This window comes from Phodopus roborovskii, unplaced genomic scaffold (assembly GCF_943737965.1).
Source record: "Phodopus roborovskii unplaced genomic scaffold, PHOROB, whole genome shotgun sequence".
Lineage (NCBI taxonomy): Eukaryota > Metazoa > Chordata > Mammalia > Rodentia > Cricetidae > Phodopus > Phodopus roborovskii.
In genome coordinates, this window is record NW_026125554.1 from 2040880 (window position 1) to 2067935 (window position 27056).

Sequence of the window (27056 nt, forward strand, 5' to 3'; positions counted from 1 at the left end):
GGTTACATAGACTTTTCAGTGAAGCCAGGAATGCCCAGTGTGCTGAGGACACAGGGCTCCCAGCCAGCTATTCTACAGATAGGGAAACTGAGGCCAAAGGAGAAAGCTTCTTGAAGACTACAGAGAGAGAGAAATGGGGTCCCCACTGCTCTCAGAACCTAGCTCAGCGTTTGTGGACTTGGGTGTGGCAGATGCGAAGACCAAGGCCCTTGGGGTGGCCGCCCACAGCTGCCCCTCACCTGTCCAGGTGCTGCAGAGTCCTGGGAAGATCCACAGTGAGGGGTCCACCCTGAGGGGTCCTGAGGGGTACAGTGGGTCTCAGGGGAGAGAAGCTTCTCCTGTGTCCTGCTGGGCCAGCGTCTGGCCTTTTTATGGCTCCACCACCAGGAGGCCGCCCTCCTCGCCTGATGGCCGCACCCCTTCCCGCCCAGATGAAACCCAAGAACTGCAGCAATCTGGCTCTGCACACTTACACACTTTTTTTTTTTTTTTAATTTGTTTCTCTGGGAAAGTCAAGAACATGGGGGGGTGAAGGGCGGGGCCTCATCACACGTCAAAAGCAGAAGGGGGCAGCAAGGGCACTTCAGCTGAGGCTCAGGGCTCGAGGGACTCAGGCAGATCTCGGGAGGAAGAAGGGGTGCCATGACCATGGCCACCGGTCACCCCTCAAGGAAGAGTGCCTCTCTCCAGGCCACAGGAAGGACAGGACACAGACTCTGTGGCTTCTGCGTGCCCTACTGCAGCTTCGGGCAGTGATAGGGTCCCACAGGTGGTCCTGCACTCCACACCAGGCTGGAGTCCCAAGGAAAGGGACCTGGACCAGGCGTGGTCCTCTGAAGCCAGTGGGGGTGGAGTGTGTTGAGCCTGCTGCGTCTGTGTGCAGGGCGGCGCCTCTGGGACCGAAGTGGCTGCTGCTGCCTGCCCACAGGTGGGGTGACCCCTTGCCATGGCTCCTGTCCAGCCAGGTGGCAGATGGGGGATTCTCCTACTCCCACCCAAGGTGTGTGTGGCAACCTAAACCTGCCTGGAAATGCTAGGCTCTGCAGCGCTGGCAGCCCTACCTCCGCCTTCTGGGGTATGGGGTATATGGGAAACCCAGGACCCTGGTCCAAGCCAACTAGAGAAGAGGGTAAAGGTGACTCCAAGGGTCCCTAAATTAGCACCAGGAAGAAGGGCCCAGTGTGTGCATGGTAGGGGCAACCCAGGACAGGGAGTGGCTGATTTGGGGCCTTGCCAACAATGACCCCTTCTTGAGGGGATGTTTCCATCCCCAGTGAAGGGTTACCCCTGTTTTGAGCTCCCCTACTTACTGGGGGGGGGGGGAATCCACAGGTGCCTGTCCTCCACCCTAGGACTTTGGGACTCTGGGTCTCCAAAGAAGTGTGGCCTCACCCCACCTGCCCACATTATGCTGCTGGCACTTGGCCAGGGAGACCCTCTGTTTTGGTCCCCTCGGAGACTCCCCAAAAGTAGCAATAAGGCACAGACAGGCTGGCCTGGGGCGGCAAGGGGACACCAGGTTGAGACCATGATGGGCATGAGCCGCCTGTGTAAACCTGCTGTGACCTGGAGTTGGGGGGGTCCCCATTCTTAGGGGATCTGAGATGGGTCAGCCTGTCTCTCCCCAAGGGAAGACGCACAGCTCAGAGGTTCGGGGGTGAGTGTGGAGTATGGTGATGGGCAGAGCACCCCTCACCCGTGACTCGAGGTGCATAGGGACCACACACACACAGGTGTCTGGGGCCCATGAGGCAGAGGGTGAGGGTGGGCAGGCGCCGGGGAGGGCCGGGCTGCTGGGTGGAGTGTGGAGCAAAGGACAGGGACCGGGGACCAGGGCGCCCCGACAGCTCACATGACAGAACAGCATCTACAGCGAGGCTTCTTCATGTCAAGATCTTGGGCATCGCTGGGGGTGGCCGAGGGCCCGGTTTGGTTCTCTTCCTTGGTGTCTGGGAGCTCAGCTGCGCTGCCATTGAGTGGCGCTGGCTCCCTGGGTGTGGCCGCATCTTCGATCACCACCAGTTCAGCCTTGATGGTGTCCTGCAGGCCTAGTACCTTCTTGGTCTCTGCTTCATCTTCCACATTCTGATAGCCCATGAAGACCATGGTTACCGGGGGCTCCTGACCAGGCTGGATGCCCGGTAGGCCTGATGTGGCCTCTCCTGGCTGAGCCTCCACTCCTGTGATCTCCCTCCTTGACGGTGTGGTCCTGCTGGGATCCTCTGCAAGTCCCCGAGGCTCTGCTGGCCCGGCTGTGGGCCCTGCCTCGCTCAGTGTGACCTCATCGGCTTTGTGAATGAGTTCGTCCACTTCGGAGGAGCTTAGCGGCTGGATTCCGTTCTCAGCAATGCCGTCCACAGCATGGACCACTGCGTGGGGACACACGGAGAGAGTTAGCTGGGGCATGTGAGGACAGAGCCTGGAAGCTGTGGAAGATGCGCACTGAGAGAGCCAGCTCTTGTGGTGCATGCCTGACGTTGTAGAACTCAAGGAGACTGAGGCAGGGTTGCCATGAGCTCTAGTCCCAGGTAGAGATTCTCCTGGCCTCAACTTCCCGAGTGCTGGGATGACAGGCATGCACCAGCAGGCCTGACTGTCACTTTCTGACTTATCCTAAGCTAAGTATGCATAGCATCTCCTCACCAAGGTGATCGTCTACAGTTCCAAAGTACTTCTGGACCTCAGCCTGGCAAAGTCCTCTGGAATCCTAGACTGCAGGGTAGAACACAGGGTGGCCTCAGGATCCAGGGAAGGGTCAGGGCTACCATTTCCTGGAAGAGGAGTCCCTGTGTCTGGCCTCTTGGTGATATTGGGGTGAAGGGCAGGGTCAAATCTCTCCCCTGGGCCTAGGCTCCTGAGATGAGAATCCCCAGCTGTTACTAAGCAACCAGGGTCCAGTCTAGCTGGTTCTGGGTCCCCAGAGAGACCAAAGAGATGGTGGAAGGGTGAGATATGTGTAGATTTCATAAACAGAGTCACATTCATCAGAGCCAGCAAGTCCTACTCCAGTCACAACTGAGACATGAGCGTGTGTTCACACAAAACCATGTCCAGTACCAAACACATACAGTATGGTCCCTTCACACTCTGAATTGTCGTACAGCCAAGAAAACTCTCACACACCATTGCATGGAGGGACCTTTAGGACACTGCTCACTGAGAAACCCAGACACAAAATGCCACACAGTGTGGGATTCCATGATGGGAAATGCCCAAAACAGTCCAATCCCGAGCCAGGAGTGTATACATCGGTGATGGAAGCTGGGAACAGTATGGGGTGAGAGCCTGTGGGGATGGGGCACTTCCTTTGGGGTAATGGAATGCTCTGAAAGTAGATAAAATTATAAGGACCAAACCTCATAAACCACAACAGTAAAAAGGAGAATTACAGGATATGTATTTATTTCTTAAAAGGAGGATGGAGTGGGGACCAGTTGGACTTTATGGCTCCTGCTAAAAACATCCCTGATTAGATGAACCCTATTTTTCTCAAGATGACTTCCCCACAGCTTAGTCCTGAAAAAAAAAAAAAAAAACCTATAAAACTAGTCAGGAAAGCTGGAAATAACAGCTTAGAATCCCTCAGTAAAGGGCTGGAGGCGTGGTCAGGGGGTAGAGTGCCTGCCTAGAATTCCCCAGTGAGGGGCTGGGGGCATGGTCAGGCTGGAGCTCTGCCTAGACTCCACCAGTGAAAGGCTGGGGCATGGCTTAGTTAACCTTTGCCTAGCATTTTGGAGGCACTGATTTCCATCTCCAGCACCACAGACATAAAATCCGACCTTTTTTTTTGGTTTTTGGAGACAGGGTTTCTCTGTATTGCTTTGGAGCCTGTCCTGGAACTTGCTCTGTAGAGCAGGCTGGCCTTGAACTCACAGAGATCCTCCTGTCTTTGCCTCCTGAGTGCTGGGGTTAAAGGCGTGCACCACCAAGACTTGGCGAAAATCTGACGTCTTCTCTACCTCCCCAAACCCATCCAGTCAGTCTGCCCAGGCACCCTCAGGACACAGTCCCTCCTCCTTCGATGCACCTCAGGACCTTTGCACAAGCTGTGCTCCTGCTAGGTGCACGGTTCCCTTCTCTTGGCTGTGCAGCTGTGGGCTTCTGAGAAGCTCTCTCCTCATCCCCGCTCTGAGCAGCAGGGATGAACTCTCATGCCTGCAACTGCCTCTAGATTCCATTTCCATACTCAGCACACTACCCAGGTTCTGAATGACTGACCAGGCCAGGAGAAAGGGCTGGGCAGGGCAACCTTGGGTCTGCTGGGTGCCCCTGAAGCAGGCCTGGCTTCTCATACCTTTTGTTTCGTCCTCGTAGACTTTCACGCCCTGAGGGAGTGGGTCCCGGGGGAGCAGTGTGGTGCTGGACAGCACCCTGGTCTCCCCGGTCACCTTGTCCTTCTCCACCGTGATCTCCACCGAGTACATGGCTGACACGAGAGGCACGGGGTTACCCTACGTCACATCCACCCTCAGGTGCCCCCCCGGGCTATGGCCAAGCCAGGGAAGACAGGTAGCAGCAGAGCCAAGCAGTGATGACAGTCACACTGGGGACACTAGGCACACCACCCAGATGCAGCTTTCTCGACCCAACACCCTTCCACTCCTGATGCCAATGGTTCAAGGCTGCATTCTGCTCAGAACCTGCAGCCCATGCTAATATCCCACTCCAGGACCCATGTCCTTCCATCTCTGTCCATTGTGTACTGACTGATGAGCCGTCAGACTCTTCCTTGAACTCACAGAGATCCACCTGCCTCTGCCTCCCGAGTGCTGGGATTAAAGGTGTGCGCCACCATGCCCCATGAGATGAGTTTTAACAGCAGTTGCCTAGGCACTGACCATGATCCCCACCAACAAGCCTCCTCTAATATCCCAAGCTGACATCACACTGAACCAGACAGGGTTGCCAGGCCTCCATTGCAGCCTGATGTCCATCCCCATTGGCTGGGCCTTTTCATGGTCACCTCCAGAAACATCCAGAACTTTTCCTTGCTGACCCACACAGCTCCCCACCCACCCAGGCTGGGACCCAGCATGGTTCCCTGGCCCAGTGATCACCTCAGCCCTAGGTCTGTTCTCTGTACAGCCGCCAGAGGGCACTTGTAAGCACGTGGTTAGGTGGGTAAGCCCTATAGTCCTTCACGAAACTCCAGGGCCCTAAAAATCACTTCTTTTTCCTCAGCCACTTAATTGAACAGCCACTTGCACCCACCAGAATACCAACTCCCTCTCTTCTGTGCCTGGCTTCCTAAGCATTTGTTGAGCAAATAACTGATTGTTAGTTAATCATTTGTCTCTGTACCTACATACCTACTTGCAAGGCAGCCTGCTTACTTGTGCAGGATGTGCACAGTACAAAGTCACTGGCTGAAGTGATATGGGGGAATGGGAGGAGCCACGCCTGGAGTTACCACAGCAGTTCTGAAGGCACTTTCTATTAAGAAACACCCGTAGCCTCCTGAACTTGAACTCTGTGCAGGAAATCCTAGGCCTCCTGTCTCCTCTAGGACATTGTCTAGACTAGTCATCAACTAATCTTTCTGGATTTTGGGTACAGAACACATCTGGTCCCACATGAGGTCAGTGTGATGCTTGGACCCCTGGAGCAGGCAGGATGTGACACAAGCGTGTTCAGGCATGTGGAAGCATGTTCAGCCTGTATGCCAACCCGCGGTCCCCAGGCTGAGGTTAGGAATGGAAGCCGCGGGCACTGGGTTAGATCCCCCAAGCTGGAGAAGCATGGGCTGGTGGGTGTATCAGAGCGAAGCAGACCCCACCCTGCCAGCCTCACCCTCCAGGACTCAGAGTCTCAGATGGTAGCTAGACCAGGGTGGGGAGTGGGGGCTGACCCACCTGCCTTCATCATGGTGGATCCTCCCGGAGTCCGCACCGGCGTGGAGGACATGCGATTCTCTGCACCAGGCACAGAGTGGAGAAAGATGAAGTCAGAGAAATGTGCAGGATCCCCTCAAAACATCCCTCCCTGAGCATGCGTCCAGGCCCCCAATGGCCTGTCTACAGCTATGGCCAGACCTGCAGTGGAACCCCAGACTTCCTGACACACTCAATTGAAACCTCAGACCTCCAACACATGCACCTGTACCCCACGCCCCAACACATGCACGTGTGCCCCACACCCCAACACATGCACCTGTGCCCCACACCCCAACACATGCACCTGTGCCCCACACCCCAACACATGCACCTGTGCCCCACACCCCAACAATGCACCTGTACCCCAGGCCCCAACACATGCACCTGTGCCCCACACCCCAACAATGCACCTGTGCCCCACACCCCAACACATGCACCTGTGCCCCAGGCCCCAACACATGCACCTGTGCCCCACACCCCAACACATGCACCTGTGCCCCAGGCCCCAACACATGCACCTGTGCCCCACACCCCAACACTGCACCTGTACCGCACACCCCAACACATGCACGTGTGCCCCAGGCCCCAACACATGCACCTGTACCCCACGCCCCAACACATGCACCTGTACCCCACGCCCCAACACATGCACCTGTGCCCCAGGCCCCAACAATGCACCTGTACCCCACACCCCAACAATGCACCTGTGCCCCACACCCCAACACATGCACCTGTGCCCCACACCCCAACACATGCACCTGTGCCCCAGGCCCCAACACATGCACCTGTGCCCCAGGCCCCAACACATGCACCTGTGCCCCACACCCCAACACATGCACCTGTGCCCCAGGCCCCAACAATGCACCTGTGCCCCACACCCCAACAATGCACCTGTACCCCAGGCCCCAACACATGCACCTGTGCCCCACACCCCAACACATGCACCTGTGCCCCACACCCCAACACATGCACCTGTGCCCCACACCCCAACACATGCACCTGTGCCCCACACCCCAACAATGCACCTGTACCCCAGGCCCCAACACATGCACCTGTGCCCCACACCCCAACACATGCACCTGTGCCCCACACCCCAACACATGCACCTGTGCCCCACACCCCAACACATGCACCTGTGCCCCAGGCCCCAACACATGCACCTGTACCCCACGCCCCAACACATGCACCTGTGCCCCACGCCCCAACACATGCACCTGTGCCCCAGGCCCCAACACATGCACCTGTGCCCCAGACTCCCAACACTTACACCCCAAATACCACACCTGCCCAGGGCCCTTTACCCCATAGCTAGCCCAGCTGAGCCTCAGATTTCTCATTGTTCAGCCCAAAATGTCTTTCACAAAATTCCTAAGAGGCCTGCATGCATTTTCTTTTAATTATTAATTTTTAATTCTACAGCAAGACTGGGAGACACTCTCTCTATGAATAATTAACAACAAATCAGGCCAGAGAGTCCTAGGGCCATATTACCAGCCATGCCAGCTGTGCTGGGTGGCAGGAAACACAAGCTCAATAGAGATTTTAGAAACATGGGCTGGGCATGGTGCTGCATGCCAGAGGTGGTGTGTGTGTGTGTGTGTGTGTGTGTGTGTGTGTGTGTGTGTATGTGTGTCTTTGTGAGTTCAAAGCCAGCCTGGTCTACATAGTGAGTTCTAGTACAGCCTGTGCTCACAGAGACTGTTTGGGCTCAGTGGGCACAGTGCTCAATTGATCCACAGGAATCACTGGTCCCATCCCCAGCACTGCACAAAATGGCGGGCACTGTCTTCCCCAGTACTCAGGAGAATCCGGAGTTCAGGGTCATCTTTAGCTACACAGTAAGTCTATAGCCAACCTGACTACATGAGAGTCTGGTTTTTTGTTTGTTGCTTTTTCAAGACAAGGATTTTCTGTATAATAGTTTGGTACTCTTGATTTGTGGACCAGGCTGGCCTTGAACTCACTGAGATAGCCTGCCTCTACCTCCCAAGCACTGGGGTTAAAGGTGTGTGCCACCACCACCCAGCAAGACTATATTTTTAAAAAGTGTTCTTGCTGGGTGTTGGTGGTGCAGGCCTTTAATTCCAGCACTTTTGAGGCAGAAGCAGGCAGATCTCTGTGAGTTTGAGACTAGCCTGGGCTATAGAGCAAGTTCCAGGACAGGCTCCAAAGCTACACAGAGAAACCATGTCACAAAAACCAAAACAAGCAAACAGTGTTCTTATATATGACATGTATACATAAATATATAATATTTATATATCTCTATTTTAAAAACTTGCTCTGTAGACCAGGCTGGCCTTGAACTCAGAAATCTATCTGCTTCTGTCTTCCAAGTACTGGGATTAAAGGCACCCACCACCACTGTCTGGCAATCTCTCTATAGGTATGTGTGATATGTATACTTACTCATGAGGGCGTGTACACAAGTGTGCATATGCCCGAAGTTGAGACACCCTGTGTCTCCAGGTTGTTCTCCACCTTGTGGGTATTTTTTAAAGCTTGTTGTATTTTAAGTATGTGTGTATGTGCCTGTCTGTGTATATGTATGCAGATGTTGTATTTTAAGTATGTGTGTATGTGCCTGTCTTTGTATATGTATGCAGATGCTCATGGGGTCAGGTCTCCTGGGGCTGGAGTTACAAGTGGTTGTGAGCTGCCTGATGAGGGTGCTGGTAGCCGAACTCCGGGTGGTCTGAAGAGAAGTATGCACGTTTGACCACTGGTTAGGCTGAGCTGGCTAGCCAGCAGCTGCGGAACCTCTTGCTTTAGTGAACTCGGCACTGGGATGGCAGGCATGACATTTTAGATGTTAAGCCAGGGGCTAGCTAGCTGGGGACGATGTCACAGAGAGTGAATGTGGACAGGTTGGCCCAGGGCCTAAGCTCCAAAACTTCCTGATCAGCAACTGCGTTCAGGCCTCCCCACGCTCACCCGCCATCCCACCTCTGGCCACAAGAGGGAACCAGAGGACACACGTTCCCTCTGGAAGCTTACCTTTTGGGGTGCCCAGTGGCGTCTGCAAGAGAAGAGGGGAAGGATTAGAGATGCCCACTCCGTTTCATTCATCCATCCCCAGCTGAAGAATGGGCCTGTGGGGCTGGGAGCCTTGTAGAGACAGGCTTAGCCCCTAATGGAGTCTCCAGAAAAATCTGTCAATTTGTGCCTGAGAGTTCGTTCCTGTTCAACCTTCAACCCTCTGGGAAGCCTGCCCACTTTACTCATGAACCTAGATGCTTTGGGGAAAGGTTGTGTCTCCCAGTGCCCATGGATTCTCTGATGAGAGATCTGGTTCCATTTCTGGGCTGTGGTCCCCTGGTAATGCACATGTCCAACAGGCAGGGGCCAGCATTCAGGACCCCCAAAACCACATACAACAGAAGAAGGCTCCATGTAGGGCCCAAGACAGTAGCGGAGCATTTCCCCAGCATGTACAAGGCCATGAGTTCGTCCCAGTTCTTCCTGTCATCTGTGTGGCCTGGAGTCAGACCCTTAACTTCAGTTCTACCTCTCAAATGGAGGTTTTAAAAAAATGATTTATCAGGCGGATCTCTGTGAGTTTGAGACCAGCCTGGTCTACAAGAGCTAGTTCCAGGACAGGCTCCAAAGCCACAGAGAAACTCAAAAAACAAAACAACAACAACAACAACAAAGAAAAAGTGATTTATGGGCAGGTGTGGTATCTCAATCCTTTAATTCCAACATTCAGGAGGATCTTTGTGAGTTTCAGGACAGCCAGGGCTACATAATGAGATCCTGGCTCTAAAATACAAATAAGTAAATCTTAAAAAACTAATAAAAATGTGGAGATCAACCAAGGCAGACGCATGACATCCTACTGACCTCCGCACCCACGTATACACACAGACATCACACCCACACAAGGCAATAAAAGACAATATGGCCAGCTGGGTGGCCTGCTGAAGTGGACCAAGGCAGGAAGAGCTTGAGTTCTACACCAGCCTGAGCTACACAGTGAGATATGGTCTCAAAACATCCAGAACTCAGGGCTAGAGAGCACTGACCGCTCTTCCAGAGGACCCGGATTCAATTCCCAGCACCCACATGGCAGCTCTCCACTGTCTGTAACTCCAGTTTCAGGGGATCCAACACCCCCAATATACATGTAGGCAGGCAAAACACCAACATATATAAAATAAAAATAAATAAATCATTAAAAAAAAAATCCAGAACTTGGGTCAGAAAGATGGTGGCTCACAGGGCAAGGCACTTGTCGCCACACCTGAAGACCCAAGTTCAATTCCTGGGACCCACATAAAGGTAGAAAGGATAGAACTGACTCCAGAGTGCCCTCTGGCCTCTGTGGCACGTTCATGTACTCCATGATACTATGATAAATAAGTAATTAAAAACACGAATATTAGGGCTGTAGAGATTGGGTCAGACATTAAACACTAGGCTTACAACCAAACACTGTGAATATTAGGCTAAGATGTGGATCAGTGTTGGATACTTGCCAAACATGACTGAGGTCCTGGGTTCAGTGCACAACACTTTTTTCTTCAAAAAAAGGAAAGAAAATAAAAAACTGAGGGACAAAAAGGAAACCCTGAGGGTGGGGTCCATCTGGGGCCAAGGCCTGACTGCCCACCGATTCATCAGACTTACAAAATCGCCACCAGGCCGGCACGGAAGTTGCCTCCACATAGAGGAAATTGAAGACCAGAGAGGCCAAGCAACACCTCTCAGGTCACACAGCCTCCATTACCTGGCTAAGGAAGGTGTGGGTGTCACTCAGGTCCCCTGCCTCTCTCAGAGCCTCTTACCTGCTGTGAGTTCACCAGGGTGTCTGACTTTTGCTCATCCTTGGCCGGGCTTGCAGACAGGGGCCAGACGGGACTGGGGGCTGCAGAGTTCTCTTTTGGGGCGGCTGGGGCTGATTCTCCAAACTCCAGGACATCAATTTCTTTCTCAAGCCTGTAGAAGGAGAAAGGTCACACAGTGGCTCCTCACATTTAGTCTTTTGGTTTTAGGGTTTCTCTGTGTAGTCCTGGATGTCCTAGAACTTGCTCTGCAGACCAGGATGGTCTTGAGCCCACAGAGATCCTCCTGCCTCTGCTTCCCGAGTGCTGAGATTAAAGGCATGCACCACCATTGCCTGGCTTGAATTTAACTTTTCTCTCTCTCTCTTTTTTTTTTACACTTATTTGTCATTACACAGTGTCTGTGTAAGCCACATGGCACGGTGCAGTGTGGAGGTCACTATGTGAGTCCTGGGGATTGAACTCAGGCTCTCAGGCTTGGCAGCAAGCACCCTCACCCACTAAGCCACTTTAGTGACCTACAATCTGTGGTTTTAACTTCTGGACTTGCTATGGTGGGCTTCAACTCAGCCAGCAACCAGCGGGACTGCGTGCTAAGCTGCTTCACACAAACGCCTCCTCCCTGTTTTCCCACTCAAAACTGGCAGGAAGGGTTAACATTGTAGGGACAAAGGGAAAAATATGTGTCACTGTCACAAGCATCAGAAGACTTCAGTACAAACAAATCTCCCCCTCAAAAAAAAAAAAAAAAAAAAAAAAAAACAAATTAGGGCAGAGCCAGGCAATGGTAGGACACCACTGTCATCCCTGTACTAGGTAGGCTGCTGCAGGATTGCAGCCAGTTTTAGGTCAGTCTCAGCTACAGAGATCCAGGTTCAAAAATGCAAAAGTAACAAAGAATTTTTAAAAAAGAGGTAGGATGGGGGCAGTCAGGGACTGGGGGTATGGCTAGTGGTGTCCTAGAATTCAGCATTGAGGGTCTGGGGGCGTGGTCAGGGGTGGGGCCCCCTAGGATCCCCAGTGAGGATTTGGGGGAGTGGTCTGGGGTGGGACCCCTCTAGGATTCCCTAGTAAAGGACTAGATGGATAGTCAGGGGGTGGAGGCACACTTAGAATCTCTCAGTGAGGAGATGGGGGCGTGGTCAGAGGTGAGCCCCTGCCTAAAATCCCCAGTGAGGGGCTGGGAGTGTGGTCAAAGGTGGAGCCTAGCCCTAGCCTGTTTGACTTGATTTCTTGATTCTACCAACCAGACAAAAAATCAAAATAAACCTCAGAAAACACTCAACGGGATGGCTGACTGGGTCATAGGAAGGGAAACAGAAGCCCGGGGAGTCTGTTATCTCTCTTAATGTACAGAAGAGCCCAAAATACTACTCTCCGAGTGGACAGGGAAATCCCAGGTAACCCCACAGGCGACTCCCCTGGCCAGGCTGAATTCACATAGAAGTTAGTCCTTTCCTTGTACTCCGACCCCTCTTTTCCAAGCCAGACCCCCACCAGCCGCCTGCAGGGAACACTTGCTCTTTGTTCCAGCCCCCACTGGGTAGGCTACTCTCCTTTCTGTCCTGACCCCTCCAGGCTTCCTGCAGGCTCAGCTGCCTCTGTGGTCTCTATTAGGGCTTGCAAGGGCCAGCTGGGCTGGCGCCAGGAAGCCTTTGCAAGCCCTCAGGGAGGCTGGTGACGGCACCTCCCTTCCTCAGGGGCTCCTGTTTGCCCAGGCCTCCAAGTGTCAGGATGTCACAGAGGAGGAAGCCAAGGCTTACAATGCACACTAGTTGCAGCTGGAGGCCGGCCACTGTGTGGCCCCCACTGAGGCACATGGGAGGGTCCATACCGTGACACCTGTCTATCCCTGATGGAGGCAGTTCCAGAAGTGTCCCCATATCCAGACCTTTAACAACCCCTGGCCAATCCACCTGGACTCCCCTGTCGCCCCCTGCCCTATTGCCCACCTGGCGATGGACTCCTCCAGGACCCGGGCCTTCTGTTCATCCTCCTGCATCTGCTTCTTCATGTCCTCATCACCCTCTGAGGCTGAGGATGGTGTCCCCTCCAGCAGCCAGCGTTCCCGCAGCGCCTTGGACTGGGGTGGCAGGGAAGTGGCTCAGAATCCAGGCAGGGTCACAATTGGGTCAAAGCCACGGTTGGGATCCATATTAAGGTTAGGGTTATGAATGTTGGGGTTGAGTCAGTCTGGTGGGTCGTACACTCACACATGCCAGCAGTCCCAGGCAGGCCCCACACAACTGCACAGGCCGACTAGAGAAACAGCCCACACAGGCCTGGGTCCCAAAGACCAGGGTTCAAACAGCGCCCAGAATTTTCCTCAGACCCCACCCCAAGGTTCCGCTCCACCTCACTCCCCCACCCCCACCCACCTTAAGGTACTGCAGCTGTCTCCTGTCATCCTCCAGTTGTCTCCTCTTGCTCTCAATCTCGGCTTGCTTCCTGCGCTTCTCCTGCGAGTGCAGAGGGTAGGTCAGGTCCACACCCACCCCAGTGTGACCAGGAGGCCCTGCACCTTAGTGAATGTACCCATCACAGCCCAGGGACCCTGGCACAGCAGTATTAGCAGACTGTGGGCCTAGGTTGTGACAAATGCCAGCCTCAGTTTCTCCCACCTGTCTGTCTATTTTCATTTCTAGGAACCCCTACGTAACTCTGCTTGCTGTATCCAAGTTCCAAGAATCCTGGAATCTTGCATCATGAAACCAAGAGAAAAAAAATCCAGGGACCCCACCCTGCCTGACCCCAGGTTTACAGTGGGAGGAACTCACTGCGATGGCCTGAAGCCGCTCCTGCTGGGACGCAGTGTCTGTCGCCAGGACCCTGCATATAGGAGATAAAGTTCGATCCTTTACCGTCCAGCCAACCAGGACCACCTCTAACCCTACATTCCCTACAAGGTGGCACCCCCGGCCCCTCTGAGGCTCTGCCTAGAGACCTGGGAAGGGTATAGAAAAGGGTGACATTAGGCTTGGGCCATGAAGGATATACAGGCGATCATCAGGCAGCAAAATTAAAAAGGGCATGTCTGTCACCTCCCAGGACAGACCAGAAGACTTGTCAAGATGATCCCGAGGGACCCTCCCCTCAACTAAGTCAGACATAAACAGGATCAAGGCTCCCCCTGCCCCTCCCCCACCATCAACCTCCCAACACTACAAAGTGAACGACAAAATGTTAGGGTCTCAAAGCAGGCCAAGATCCAGAGACAGCATGAGTTTCCCCAGAACACATAGCAAAGATCAGCAAAGCCAAGGTTTCGCCTCCCCCTTGTTCTTGAGACAGGGTTAGTCTCAGTCACCTCCCCCAGGCCCTCCTCCCCAGCACTTATGCCTTATCTCCATAGACTGAAATTAAAGCCATGTTCAACACCCTGGAGTCAGCCTTCCCTGGGCCTCGGTTTCCCCATCTGTGCAACTCAGGAGCCAGAGACACATCTGTCTCCGAGCTTGCCTAAGCACAGAAGCAAAGCCTCCACCACAAACTGCTCCCACCCAAGTCCATCCGGACAACCTGGAGCTGAGCCGGCGGCCCCTCCCCGTCCCCCACTTTTGGGTTCAGTTTCCTGACCTCACTGAGGCCTGTGAAGTGACCTGGCTCCCACGGCCCCGCAGGTGACCCTGCCCAGCTGCTCCCTTCCTGGCAGGAAGCACCTTGCCATCTCAGTGCCTCCCAGGGGCCTGGTAGTGTGAGCACATACTGATTTATCTATTTTTACAGGCCTGGGGATGGAATCCAGAACCTTGTACTTGATAAGCTGGGTCTCCGCCCTGGCCACACCCCCAGCCCCTCACTGGGGGAATTCTAGGCCAGCACTCAGTCCTATGCCTTACTCTGTGTGTGTACATGGGTGGGTGTACATGGATGTGTACACATGTGTACACATAAGAGTGGATGCCAGAAGCCAATCTTAGGTATCATCCCTCAGGCAACACCCAGCTTGGTTTTTTGTTGTTGTTTTGTTCATTTATTTGTTTTTTTCCAGACAGGGTTTCCCTGGCTGTCCTGGAACTCACTCTGTAGATCAGGCTGGCCTCAAACTCACAGAGATCCGCCTGCCTCTGCCTCCTGAGTGCTGGGATTAAAGACCGTGCCGCCACTGGGCCTTCCCCTTACTTTTTATTGTGAGATGCTGCAGCCTCACTAAATTGTCTATGCTGGCCTCGGCCGTCTAAAGCCCTGAGTTACCTGGGTTAGCTTTGGGCCAGGCTTTTCCTTTCTTCCCTTTGTCCTCAGTGAGGCTTCAGCAGGAGATTCAGGAAAGGTTCGATCCAGCTCGGCTGGGCGGACTGGCATAGCATCCTGGGGAACTACCCCTTGGCTGCTTGGCTGTTCGCCTCTGGAAGCCCACCTCTCATTTCCTTACAGCCCCATGTGTCAACACCCCTGCCCAGGCCTCTACTGTCCCCCCTCTGTTTCCAGCAGTCCCCTCTCTACCCAACAACCCAAACTACCTTCTCACAGCAACAACCAGACCCGTCTCTCACCTCCACTCACTTCACCCCTTGAGAGACCCCCACCTGGTGCAGTAGCCCACATCTACCTGCTTGTCCTCTGTCCCTGCCTACTCCCCTTCTCTCAGTCTATTCCAACCACTGAGGCACAGGTCACTTCTACCCAGACCCTTTGCATTGCTTGGCCTCCCAGTCTGGTGAGTTTTCTCCAAGGCTGAATGCTGAATGCTGAATGCAGTTCAGCAGAGGCCACCCCACATTCCTCCTCTTCCTACATTCTAGGAAGAGGGCTGAGATGAGAGGTTCCTTTCTGCAGCCAAAGCACCCAGGGGCCTGGGAGGCAGCAGCTGGCTACATGGTGAGTTTCCAACCAGTCAGAGCTATGTAGTGAGGCTCTGTTTAAAAATAAAATCGAGGGGCTGGAGAGATGGCTCAGCGGTTAAGAGCACTGACTGCTCTTCCAGAGGATCAGGGTTTGTGTCTCAGCTCACAACTGTCTGTAACTCCAACTGACACAGTTGCACAGACATGCATGCAGGCAAAACACCAATGCACATAAAGTAAAAATAAATAAATTATAAAAATAAATTGAAAAGATTAAAGACACTCGGGGGGAAAAGGGCCATGGGGAGCTACCCATTGTGTTATCCCTCCGCCAGAGTCAGGTGACCATTCAGGCTGGGCATGGGGACAGCTGTGTGGCTGGTGGGCTGGTAGAGACAAGGCAATCAGTATCTTCAGCGGGATGGCTGTGTCGTGCTCTCCCTACGCCCGCTCCCCGCCAGAGTGGATGAAAAGTCAGGCAAGTAGCCAGCCGACATAAGAGATAATGTTCTCAGTCGTCCCAAGAAGACAACTTCCATCCCTCTGTCCCTTCTGTCCCCAGATTGTCATCGGTCCCCAGATTGTCGTCGCGCGGTCACAAGTACAGGCCCGCAGCTGGGCCCCTCCTGCGCCCCTCCCCACCCCATGGGCGCCACTGCTCTGATGGATGGCGGGCCCGCGGGAGGCGGTCGCCCTGGCAACCTCACTGTCCCCATAGCAACGCGAGGCCCTGAGTGTGGAGGCGGGGCCTGCGCTGAGCATCCACCCCCGGCCCAGAACTGGGGGCTGCAAGGCTTCTACTAGCTTTGGGTGGGGGATGCTGGAGGGTGGGAGGGCGCTTGCCTTTTGTCCCATTTTGGCTTTTGGTGTGCCCACGTATCTCTCTGGGAAGGGTCTGGAGCAGACAGTGAAGGTTAAGAGGGGAGAAATATGCAAAGTATTAAACCCAAATCATAACTAAGGGCCTATGCCCATGATTTCGGCAAGAGAGGCAGGACAGTGAGTTGAAAGCCAGCCTGATCTCAAAATACAGAGTGAAAAGGGAGACGGGGCTGAGGCTGAAAGGGTGGGTTCTCCCCCAGCATCCAGGAGGCCAGGGTACAGGGGAATCCGTTCAAGGTCATCCCTAGTTACTAGAGAGCTTGAGGCCAGCCTGGGCTATGTGGGACTCTATCTCAAAAACTAAACACAAGTTGGAACACAGTGTGAAAAGCCTTTAATCTCAGCACTCAGGAGGCAGAAGCAGGTGGATCTCTGTGAGTTCGAGGCCAGCCTGATCTACAGAGTTCCCAGAACTACACAGAGAAACCCTGACTCGAAGAAAAAAAAAATATATTGATTTTATTTTATGTGTGGGGTGCCTGCAAATGGAGCTGGGCATAGTGGCTGAAATCTGTCATCCCTGCACGAGGGAAGCCAAGGCAGGAGAATTTTTAGTAAGCTCAAGGCCAGCTTGGGCTGCTTACTGAGGAAACAGTAAGACCTTGAGGGAAGCAGGGAGGAGAGACCCTCGGGTTCTGGTGAGGGCCGGAAAACGCCAGAGGCTGTGTCTCCTCAGGTCTTACATAGGCTTGGAGACACTGACTTCTAGCGAGATGGCAGCTGCACTGTGGGATGTGTGTCCTGGGAAAAGTGACTTGTGGTCTCCGAGCCTCTCCAGGTGCCTCGGGCTGGGGAGAGCCCGCATTAGCTGGGGACAGTGTTACCTGAAGCTCAAGGAGTCCACTTTCTGGGGATAACTTTAAAGCGCTTAGGGGGGATTGGGATCCTTCGTTGATGTGTGTGGGTGGCTGAGGACCGGGAGGGGAGGGCGGTGTCTCCTACCTCCTGAGATAATTCAACTCCAGATGAGATAATGGGAATCCAGTGACAGCCAAGCCTAAGCCTTGGCTTCCAGTTTTGTTTTTCCAAGGCCCAGAGAGGTTATGCAACAGGCCCAAGGTCACCCAGCGGACAGGGCGGATCTGGCAGGGATAGGAGATGGAGGGGGCTGTTGCTCATGCTTATGTCCCCCATAGCCTCGGCAGCTCCAGTGTCCAGCAGGACAGCAATGAAAGGGATCAAGCTGGTCAGGCGTGGAGCCCAGCACCCAGAACATTCCTGCCGCTAAATGAAAGGAAAGTGCTGATGGTGACCTTGGCCAGGAGGGGAAGGGGTGGTCACCAGGGCTGGTGAGAAGAGACTGGCTGGGCAGTAAGTCCTTCCCCGACTGAGGCTTCCAGCGTGGGGCTGTCCAGTCCACCCGTCTGCTGCCGTCTCTTTCCTGGGCTCTTAGTATTTGTCACCTTCAGACCTGAAACCCCAGGCATTTCCCAGCTTGCTCTGAGCCCTAAGGTTGGCTTTCTCTGCCCTGAACACCTTCAGCCTTTTCACCTTCAAGCTAACTAAATAGGTCACAGTCTCATCCTCCAGGGACCCTCCTAATGTCCCATGCCAGGATTACATGCAACCTCAGGCATGGAGTAGACTCAACCACCCCTGAGCAGTGCCAGAGAAATAGATGCATTGATTATTAACCTTCAGTTAGAGGACAGGCTGGACCCTGCCCTGGTCCCCACAGGCAAAAGGGGACTCTGGCATATTCTAATGTAGAGACTAGTTTCCACAGATGCCCCACCTCCCCACAACTCTTCCAGTACTGACCCTCAAACACTGGGGCCTGCTGTGACCCCAGTACCTTGGTGTTTGCCATTCCGTCCACCCAGGTGTTCTCCAGCCATGCTAATTTTCAAACTTTAGCATGTGTTAGCCCCAGCCACCATGACACACTCTGTACATTTCATTATGCTTTGTATTCCACAAGAAGGATGTCATTTCTTTTTCCTCCCAGCTCTGTCTTCAGCACAATGTAAATAGCAGGTACTCAATGCAGGACCAGTGAGGCATGGTCAGGGGAAGTCAATCGCCTGCAGGACGCTTGTCCTATGGGCACTCCAAGTGAATTCTGGGACCCACCATATTTACCTACAGTGGGGCCTGGGTGTCTAACACCCTGAGCAGTTACCAACTGACATGTAAATCATGTAGTGTCCACAGGTGGACAATGGGTACACAGCCTGAACCATCCACGAAGGAGTAATACTTAGCCATAAAGAGAAGCAAGGCTCTGACACATGCCACAGGGTGGAAAGATGGAGAGGACACAAAAGGCCACACGGTGTGTGAGACTCCATAACAGAAAATGTCCCCAACAGGACAATCCAGAGATGAGACGTGGTCTCAGGCGTGCTGGCGGCTTGGGAGGGGATGGGGTGACTACTGCTGGGTGTGGGCTTCAATTTGGGGTGATGGAAAGTTCTAGAACAGTGGTTCTCACCCTTCCTAATGCCATGACGCTTTAATACAGTTCCTCATGTTGTGTTGACCCTCAACCATAAAATTATTTTGTCACTACTTCATAACTATAATTTTGTTACTGTTACATATCATAATGTAAATATCTGATGTGCAGGATATTTGCTATGGGACCCTGTGAAAGGTCTGTTTGTCACCCCAGTAGGTTGAGAAGCTCTGTGCTAGAGCTAAATAGAGGAGGTGGTTGAACACCTTGGCCAATATGTAGGTTGCATGCCCCCTTAAGGGAAATGAACAGGATCAAGTCTAAACACAAAATGCATTTGTTTCACATATATTCAGAGTCATCTTTTCTTTGCGATGGGGTTCAGGCAACCCAGGACACCTTTGAAACTCCCATGAGCCACGGATGACCTTGAACTCCTGATTCTCCCTCCTGCCTCTGTCTCCCAGTGCTGGCGTGACCGTGTGTGCTGCCACACCTGCTTTCTGGGATGCCGGTGATGGACCCCAGGCTCACATGATGCCAGGAGAGTGGTGTACCTTCTGAGCCTCGGTGCAGAAGATGCTCCTACCAGATACTGAACACATGTGTCTCGGGTGGATCCACACAGGGCCAGGGGGACAATCCTCCGCTCGAGTCACTATCAGTGCTCAAAATACTCCAGACTTTTAAAAGACTTCTTTATAGCTAGGTGGTGGTGGCACATGCCCTTAACCCCAGCACTCAGGAGGCAGAGGCAGGTGGATCTCTGTGAGTTCAAGACTATCCTGGTTTATAGAGCAAGTTCCAGGACAGCCAGGACTACGCAGAAAAAACCCTGTCTGAAAAACCAAAATACCAACCAACCAACCAACCAACCAAACAAACAAACAAAAAACCTTTAGCAAATCATGGAGAAGGTACTAACAGTGATTGTGATGGGCAATACTGTCAAGCGGACAGGTTCTAGAATCACCATGGAGACAAGACTATAGGGCACATCCATGAAAGATTTTCCTGAGTGTGGACTCAGTGTGGCCTGCTGTCATGCTCCCCCTGCTATGATGGACAGTGCTAATTTCAGCCACAACAGACCCCTCCTCCCTTAAGCTTTTTTTCCCAGCCACAAGACACATCACTAATATAACAATGTGCTTACCAACTCCTGTTTACAGGTACAGAGCCATCCCTTCCTCCCAGGGCCAAGCCAAAGACAGGCTGGGGTCCCCACCCACCCTCCTGGTCTTGCCCTGAGACTCCTATGGACAAAGGATTTGAACACAAGTGGAGCTGGGAGAGAGCTCAGCAGGAAAAGGACTTGCTACACAAGCATAAGGACCTGAGTTCAATCCCCAGTACCCACATAAAAAGATGGGCAGCCTAGGGGAGGCAGAGGCTGAGGCACTGGCTAGTCAATGTGCCAATAAGTTCCAGCCCACTGAGCATGGTGGTGCATACCTTTCACCCCAGCACTCAGAGGCAGAGTCAGGTGTGAGTTCATCGTCAGCCTGTTCTACAGAGAGTTCCGGGACAGCCAAGGATATAGAGGAACCTTCTCTCAAAACAAAAACATTAACACCAATCAAACGACAATAAGAGAGATACAGACAGACAAAGGACACAGTCTCATCTCCCTGAGTGGTGTCACAAAACCCCAGCCTCTGTGCCCACTGCCCTCCCCTGCCTCCCAGATCTCCACCTTGCCTCCTCTGCCTCTTTGCTGGGTACTCAGGCTGGACCACACCCTCCACAGCTGGCTCCACAGGGCCAGGCTGGAACTCCATCGCCATTCTCAGACACACTAGCATGTTCTGACTGTCCCTAGTTTCTTGCTGTAAAACCTCCATGAGACAGATGGCTTCTGTAGCCGGATGTCGGCTCCAGACACAAATCCTGGCTTTTCTGGCTCCCAGAGCAGGCCCAGCCTGCCCTCCTCAGCCTCGCCCAGTCATTGCCCCAGGTCCTTTAGCGCAGGCAGTCCATGGCTCTGCAGCCTGCTTCAGGTAGGAGGTGAGGGGGCTGGGATTTTTTTTGGGGGGGTTCAGTTTGGGACCTAGGCACAAGTCATGGAAGGCTGTCTGTCTCCCTGTTCCTGTTTGCAGGCACCAGACTGCCCAGAAGGTACTACTGTGCGCCTTTGTGACAGGTCCTAGAGAATCCATTACAGAAAAGGCCCAGGGGCAGAAAGGACCAAAACAAAACAGAAAACCATCCATAGATGGGGAGACAAGGCAGAAGGGTGGTAAACTGGAAGTCAGCCTGTGCTACACAGTTAAAGACTGTCTTAGGAGGAAAAAGAATCTTAAAAAAAAAAAAAAAAAAACCTGAGTGGTGATGTAACTCAGAAAGCTGAGGCAGAAGGATTAAGAAGTGGTCGGTGGTGGTGCATGCCTTTACTCCCAGCACTGAGGAGACAGAAAGGTGAAACTCTGTGATTCGAGGCTAGCCTGGTCTACAGAGCAAGTTCCAGGACAGGCTCCAAAGCTACAGAGAAATCCTGTCTCGAACAAACAAACAAACAAGAAAACAACATTAAAACTGCAAGGAGAAGGCTGGCAAGATGGCTCAGCAGGTAAAGGTGCTTGCTTTGAAAACTGAGGCCCTGAGTTCTAGTCCCAGGACCCACATGGTGCAGACAGAATGACCTGCAAGACATCCTTTGACCTCCAGACATAGGCCATGCACCACCTACAAAAATAATAAATATAATAACAAACTGAAATACAGCAACAAAAATTTCTGAATGAAGAAATTATACTCAAGTTTCAGGGACCAGTGAGATGGCTCAACGGGTAAAAGGGCTTGCTGTCAAGTTTGACGACCTCAGTTCGACCCCCAGGTCCCATAGAGTGGAAGGAGAGGACCAACTCTCAAAAGTTAGACTCTCACACCTGAGCCATGGTGCTTACCCATATACTCTCCCACACTCCAACACAAATAACTGGGCGGGGGAGGGGAAAGACTCACATTTCAAACCAAATTCTCCTGTACTGGAGAAAAACATTAGAGTTAGCCAGACACATGAAGCCAGGGTTTGATAGCGCAGAAACCAAATAGGCACAAAGAAAACCAAAGCTTGCTTTGAAATTCAGTTTATCAGTGCAGGCCTGGCACAGGCACTAAGAGACTTACAGGCATGAGGGGTGGGGGTGGGGGCAGAGTAAGGGTGGGGTGGTTCAGGATGAGGGTGGGCCAGGGTGGGGGGGGGTGGGGTCAGGATCCAGGCAGCACCCAGCAAAAGCTCCCCTTTTCAACATCTCCATTCTGGTAGCTCATACTTGTCACCCCAACACTCCAGGAGGCTGAGGCAGGAGGATTGCTACAGCTTCCTGGCTACCCATTTCTGCTAAATCTCTTCAGAGTAATTTCTACTAGGTCTTTAAATTTTTCAAAGACATTTCATTTTTAATCTGTGTGGGTTTGTGCACATGCATGGAGTGCCTGTGTGGGCCTGAAGGGAGTGTCAGATCCCCCTGGATCTAGAGTTACTGGAGTTGGGGGCCACTATGTGGGTGCTGGGAACCAAACAGGGTCCTCTGAAAGAGCAGTAAAGCCCTCTTAACACACTGGACCGCCTCTCCAGTTCCCTCCTTAAATTCTTTAATACAAACCTTTTTTGTTTGATTTTTTTTTAGACAGTTTCTCTGTGTAGCCCTGGCTGTCCTGAAACTCACTCTGTAGACCAGGCTGGCCTTGAACTCACAGAGATCTGACTGCCTCTGTCTCCCGAGTGCTGGGATTAAAGGCGTGCGCCAGCAAGCTTCGCTCTTTCTCTTAAATTTTAAAGTGTTTTTTGTTCTTCTTTTGTCTCTCTCTGTAGCCCTGGCTGGACTGGAACTCACAGAGATCCACCTGCCTCTGCCCGAATGCTGGGATTAAAGATGTGGGCCACCATGCCCTGACCTTTAAAATGCATCCTGAACATCCCCTCTCCCCAGCCTTTGCAACCATCTCCCATGTTTTGGTCACAAAGTTCAGCCCTTGTAGAAAAGAACCATGGTAATGGAGGGTAAGGAGCACAGACCAGGACCTTTATCCCACCCTGTGTCAACTGGAAACCAACAAGATATTTCTCTCATTCACAGACACATGGGGCCACCTCCCGCTGACCACCTCCCCCAAAACCCAGTAATAACTGGAAAGGCCCGAGAACCACAGTGCAGCAAGAACCCACAAAAGCCTTGCAGCAGGTGCAAAGGACTCTGGGTGGGCTGTGTGGCTCTGGGGCATCGCCTAGTCCCCCCTGAGCCTCTGGATCCCCAGTGGGGAAGGAAGAGCTAGAAGAACAGGAAACAATAGCCTTAACCAGAAAAATACCTCTCATCTGCTGGGTGGTTCTGGGTAGGAGATTTTCTCACCTGTCCGTGCAGCCCCTGGCCACTGCCACACCCAAGCCTGTCCCTGCTCCCTTGGGCCAGGCCAGCAGAACAGATAAACAAGCCAGGGGATGTGGGGCAGGCAAGTCCGGGGCGCTGGCTCCCCTGAGCCCCTGGCCTGGCTCCCAGGGCGGGGTGGGGGAGCAGACAGGCCTTTGTCTAGGCTTTCTGAAGCAAAGGCCTGGAAGTCAGCCTTCTTGGCCAGGGAGGGATGTGACAGCTTCCACCCATCGGTGGGTGTGGTGGGTCACGGGTTAATCCCAAGAGGAAAGTTGTCTCATACAAAACACACCCAGAGAGGGAAGGGCAGGGGGAGCGGCCACCAAGCAAGCAAAGCTGGCTGGACTTCTATATCCCAAGTCCTGGCTGGGATGAGGACAGGGGCCCTGCGTGGGGTGCTACTACCTCAGTCACCAAGCAGGCAGGTTTGTGACCTAGGAAATGTTTCTTCACCCTCAGGCCTGTCAAACACCCCCTTAACCACCTATCCTTCCCACCTGTGGGAGTAAGGGGCTTGGGGGACACCCTCACATTGCTTAGAGGGGCGGTATGCCTTAATGACCGTACATGCTCATTTGGCCCCTGGCTGTGTACAAAATCTTCCACTGCCCATCAACCTCTCTCACAGACCCACACAAACAGACCCCAGCTCACACCAGCCTGGGTTTGGGGACTGGGTAGCACCACAGTATTCATCCAGAATCCGTCACTCCTCAGTCACACCATCAGGTCCCCCTCTTTTCCTGGGGGGCGCTCAAAGGGGAAGGGGGAAATCAGATTAGAGCCTGTGACAGGGAACCGCCCGCCTAGCTCTCCACGGAAATCCACCTCTCCAGCCAGGGGCAACTCACGACCACATCTAATGGGCCGGAATCTGTTTGGCCAGGAGGCTGCGGACCCCGGTGAGGCCACGAGGAGGGCAGAGCGCAGGAGAGACAGACAGAAGCTCCAGAAGCGGCGAGGCGAAGCTGGGGGAGGGGAGACGGGAGCACCCTGTCTTTTGAGGAAGGGTCCCCACGACTCCCGAAGTCCCATAAGGTCTGGGGGGGGGGCACACACCCACAGGTGGATTAAGGGTCGTGTGCGCTCGTGGGCCCTTTTTCCTTCGCATCCTGTAAGGGATGTGTGGGTGCAACCCAGGTGCCCCCCCTCAGCTTGACTGGGGACCAGGCCTGGAGCGCGCAGCCCAGCTCGATCCCTCCCCTTTGCAGCCGGGGACGGTCTCCCCGCGTCGCCTCCGGGTTCCCCGTTGGGGGCCTGGGACGGCGGAGCCCGCGTGGCCGGGTACTCACTCCATCTCCCGCGAGGTCCGTGGGCGGTGCAGCGTGGGGCAGGGCCGACTCTAGGGCCTGGTGGCCAGGGCTGCGCGGCGCGGGGGCGGCACCGGCGCGGGCATCGTCCCCAGCGCGCCGGGTATTGTCCGGGCGCGGCCGGGTGGGCTCGTGCGCGCGCCGCCTTTGCGCGCTCCCTGCACCCCGCGCGCCAGCGCGCGCCTCCTGCCGGCCGCAGACGCCCAGCACCGGCGCAGCTGCAGCCCAAAGTGTTACTCACATCCCCGACCTAGACACCCTGAGCTCTAGATGGGAGGAAAAGACTTCAGATCCAGATGAGGGCCCGAAATGGAGCCCCACGCCGCGGGATAGCCACAGCTGCAGTTGTTGGGGACGCTCAGCTCCCGCAGGAAGCCCAGCCTGGGCTAACAGCTGGATATGGTCTATTGAACTCAGGAGTTTAGTCAGTCCCATGATACTGCCAAGGAGGTTAACTCAAACTTTGTTTCCAGGACACTGGAGAGCCACAGTAAGAAAGACATCGGGGCCGACTTCCCTAAAGGGTTCTTCATGTGCTCCTATCTGGACGGCAGCCCCTTGGTCCTAGACAGTTGCATTAGGCCTCGGGGTAGAGCAGGGACAATGTGTCACAAAACTCACTTTTATGATAGAATAGTTACCATTTGGTTTGGTTTTGTAGAGTGTGTGTATTCACCTTGCGGACATGTGGAGGTCTAAGGACACCCTTAGCTCCCCTCCTCAGGAGCCATCCACCTTTCTTTTGTTTTCTTTAGACAGGGTCCCATTGTATAGACTAGGGTGGCCTGAAACTCACAGAGATCCCCTTGCCTCAGCCACGCCTGCTCCACCACACCTGTCTATCTTCCCTGAGTTTAGATCTGTATGTGTTTCTTGGCCTCTGTGTCTTTCCGTCCAGCCCACCTCCTTAGGCTGCTGGAGGGTTAACAGCTCACAGATCTTAGAACAGGGCCCAGGATACACTGAGGTGTGAACTTTGCACGTAAAAGGCCAGATAGTAAACATTGTTGTCCAGATGGTCTGTGCTGCAAGGACTGTACTCTGTTATGGACACCAAAGGAGCTAGAGGAGACCCATGAACATAGTTAAGTGTCAATAAAACTTTATTGACAGCTGTGTGGTGGTGACACAGGCCTTTAATCCCAGCACTTAGGAGGCAGAGGCAGGCAGATCTCTGTGAGTTTGAGGCCAGCCTGGTCTACATAACGAGTTCTAGGACAGCCAGAGCTGTTACATAGAAAAACCCTATCTTGCAAAACAAAAAAATACAAAACAACAACAACAACACAATCTTTATTGACAGAGACAGCCTATGTGCCGTATTTTACTGAGCCTATATTAGGTGCTCAAACTGAGGATAGCTGATGTCTTTGTTGTTCCTGGATATCTGTCTCTAAAGAGTTATTGAGATCTGACTGTAAACACTGGTGATTCAGAACAGAGCCTTAGAGAACCAGTGTTCTTTGTCTCCTAAACAAGTGAGGTAAGGTTGGAATTGCTTTCTGTGCCAACATGAGCACACACACCTATAATTCCAGCACCAGGAAAGTGGAGATAGGAGGAACCCTGACCATCCATCCTAGCCAAGTTGGCGTGTTCCCAGCCAGGGAGAGATCCTGTCTCAAAACACCATTTGAGGAACAACAGTGGAGGTTGCTTTTTGACCCTCACACTCATGTGCTTCCCCCATACACAGAAATAAGCACCCATGCAAAATACAATATTAGAAAAATAAGGAATGCAGGAGTTAGGGTTTTTAATTAAAAACAAAAAACAAAAAACAAACCAGAAGTGAGCCAGATGTGGTGATTCAAAGCTGTCATCCCAGCACTCAGAGAGTAGATAGATCATCAGGGGTCAAGGTTATCCTTGGCTACCAAATGAATTTGAAGGCAACCTGGGCTACCTAAGACCTTGTCTACAAAAAGAGAGAGCCAGGTGGGGTAGCACACACTGTAATCACAGAACTTGGGAGGCAGAGGCAGAAGGATCTCTGTGAGTTTGGGGCCAGCCTGGTTTATGGAGTGAGTCCCAGGTCAGACAAGGCTACACAGAGAAACCCTGTCTCAAAAACACAAAAACGAAATCAGCCAATAACTTAATTAACAGATAACTACAAAGGAGAGAGAGAGAGAGACTCAGAGGATATATGGGAGGGTTGTGGTATTGGAGAACTTTTCTCCCTCTCTCCCCAGCCCTAATCCTCAGTGCCCCTGGATATCCCAGCTCAAGCCTGAAAATCTCTGTGATCTCTCAAGACTGCACAGTGTGCCTGACGATTGCTGTGAGCTTGGCAGTTGAGGTGAACACAAGATGGTTTTACATTACACAACTGCTCACCAAAGGGGAAGGAAATGGGGAAAGGGGACCACCCTGAGTCTGCGGCCAGCAGTGTGTGTGTGTGTGTGTGTGTGTGTGTGTGTGTGTGTGTGTGTGTGTTCTAAGACAAGGTCTCACTGTGTAGCCCTGGCTGTCCTAGAACTCACTTTGTAGACCTGGTTGGCTTTGAACACACAGAGATGGGCCTTGCTCTACCTTCTGAGAGCTGGGATCAAAGGAGTGTGCCATCACTGTCAGCTAATTTTCTTTTTTCATTAATTTCCCTTTTACAATCCAATCCAGTTCCCCCTCCCTCCTCTCCTCCTGCTCTCT

General features: G+C 53.1%; 1 protein-coding gene across 2 annotated transcripts; it reads right to left on the bottom strand.

Annotated features, from left to right (window-relative positions):
* Positions 1 to 480: 480 nt before the first annotated feature.
* Palm (paralemmin) lies at positions 481 to 24579 on the bottom strand. 2 transcript variants are annotated; one of them, XM_051177451.1, is made up of 9 exons: positions 24387 to 24578; positions 13435 to 13486; positions 13036 to 13116; positions 12610 to 12740; positions 10661 to 10811; positions 8871 to 8892; positions 5853 to 5912; positions 4295 to 4426; positions 481 to 2369 (listed from the first exon to the last, which is right to left on the bottom strand). In XM_051177451.1, the coding sequence occupies exons 1-9, from the start codon at positions 24389 to 24391 to the stop codon at positions 1849 to 1851; spliced, it is 1155 nt and encodes a 384-aa protein (XP_051033408.1). In that variant the 5' UTR covers positions 24392 to 24578; the 3' UTR covers positions 481 to 1848. The 2 variants fall into 2 exon arrangements, with proteins under 2 accessions (XP_051033408.1, XP_051033409.1); XM_051177452.1 differs by lacking the exon at positions 4295 to 4426 and having other exon boundaries at positions 24387 to 24579.
* Positions 24580 to 27056: the final 2477 nt, after the last annotated feature.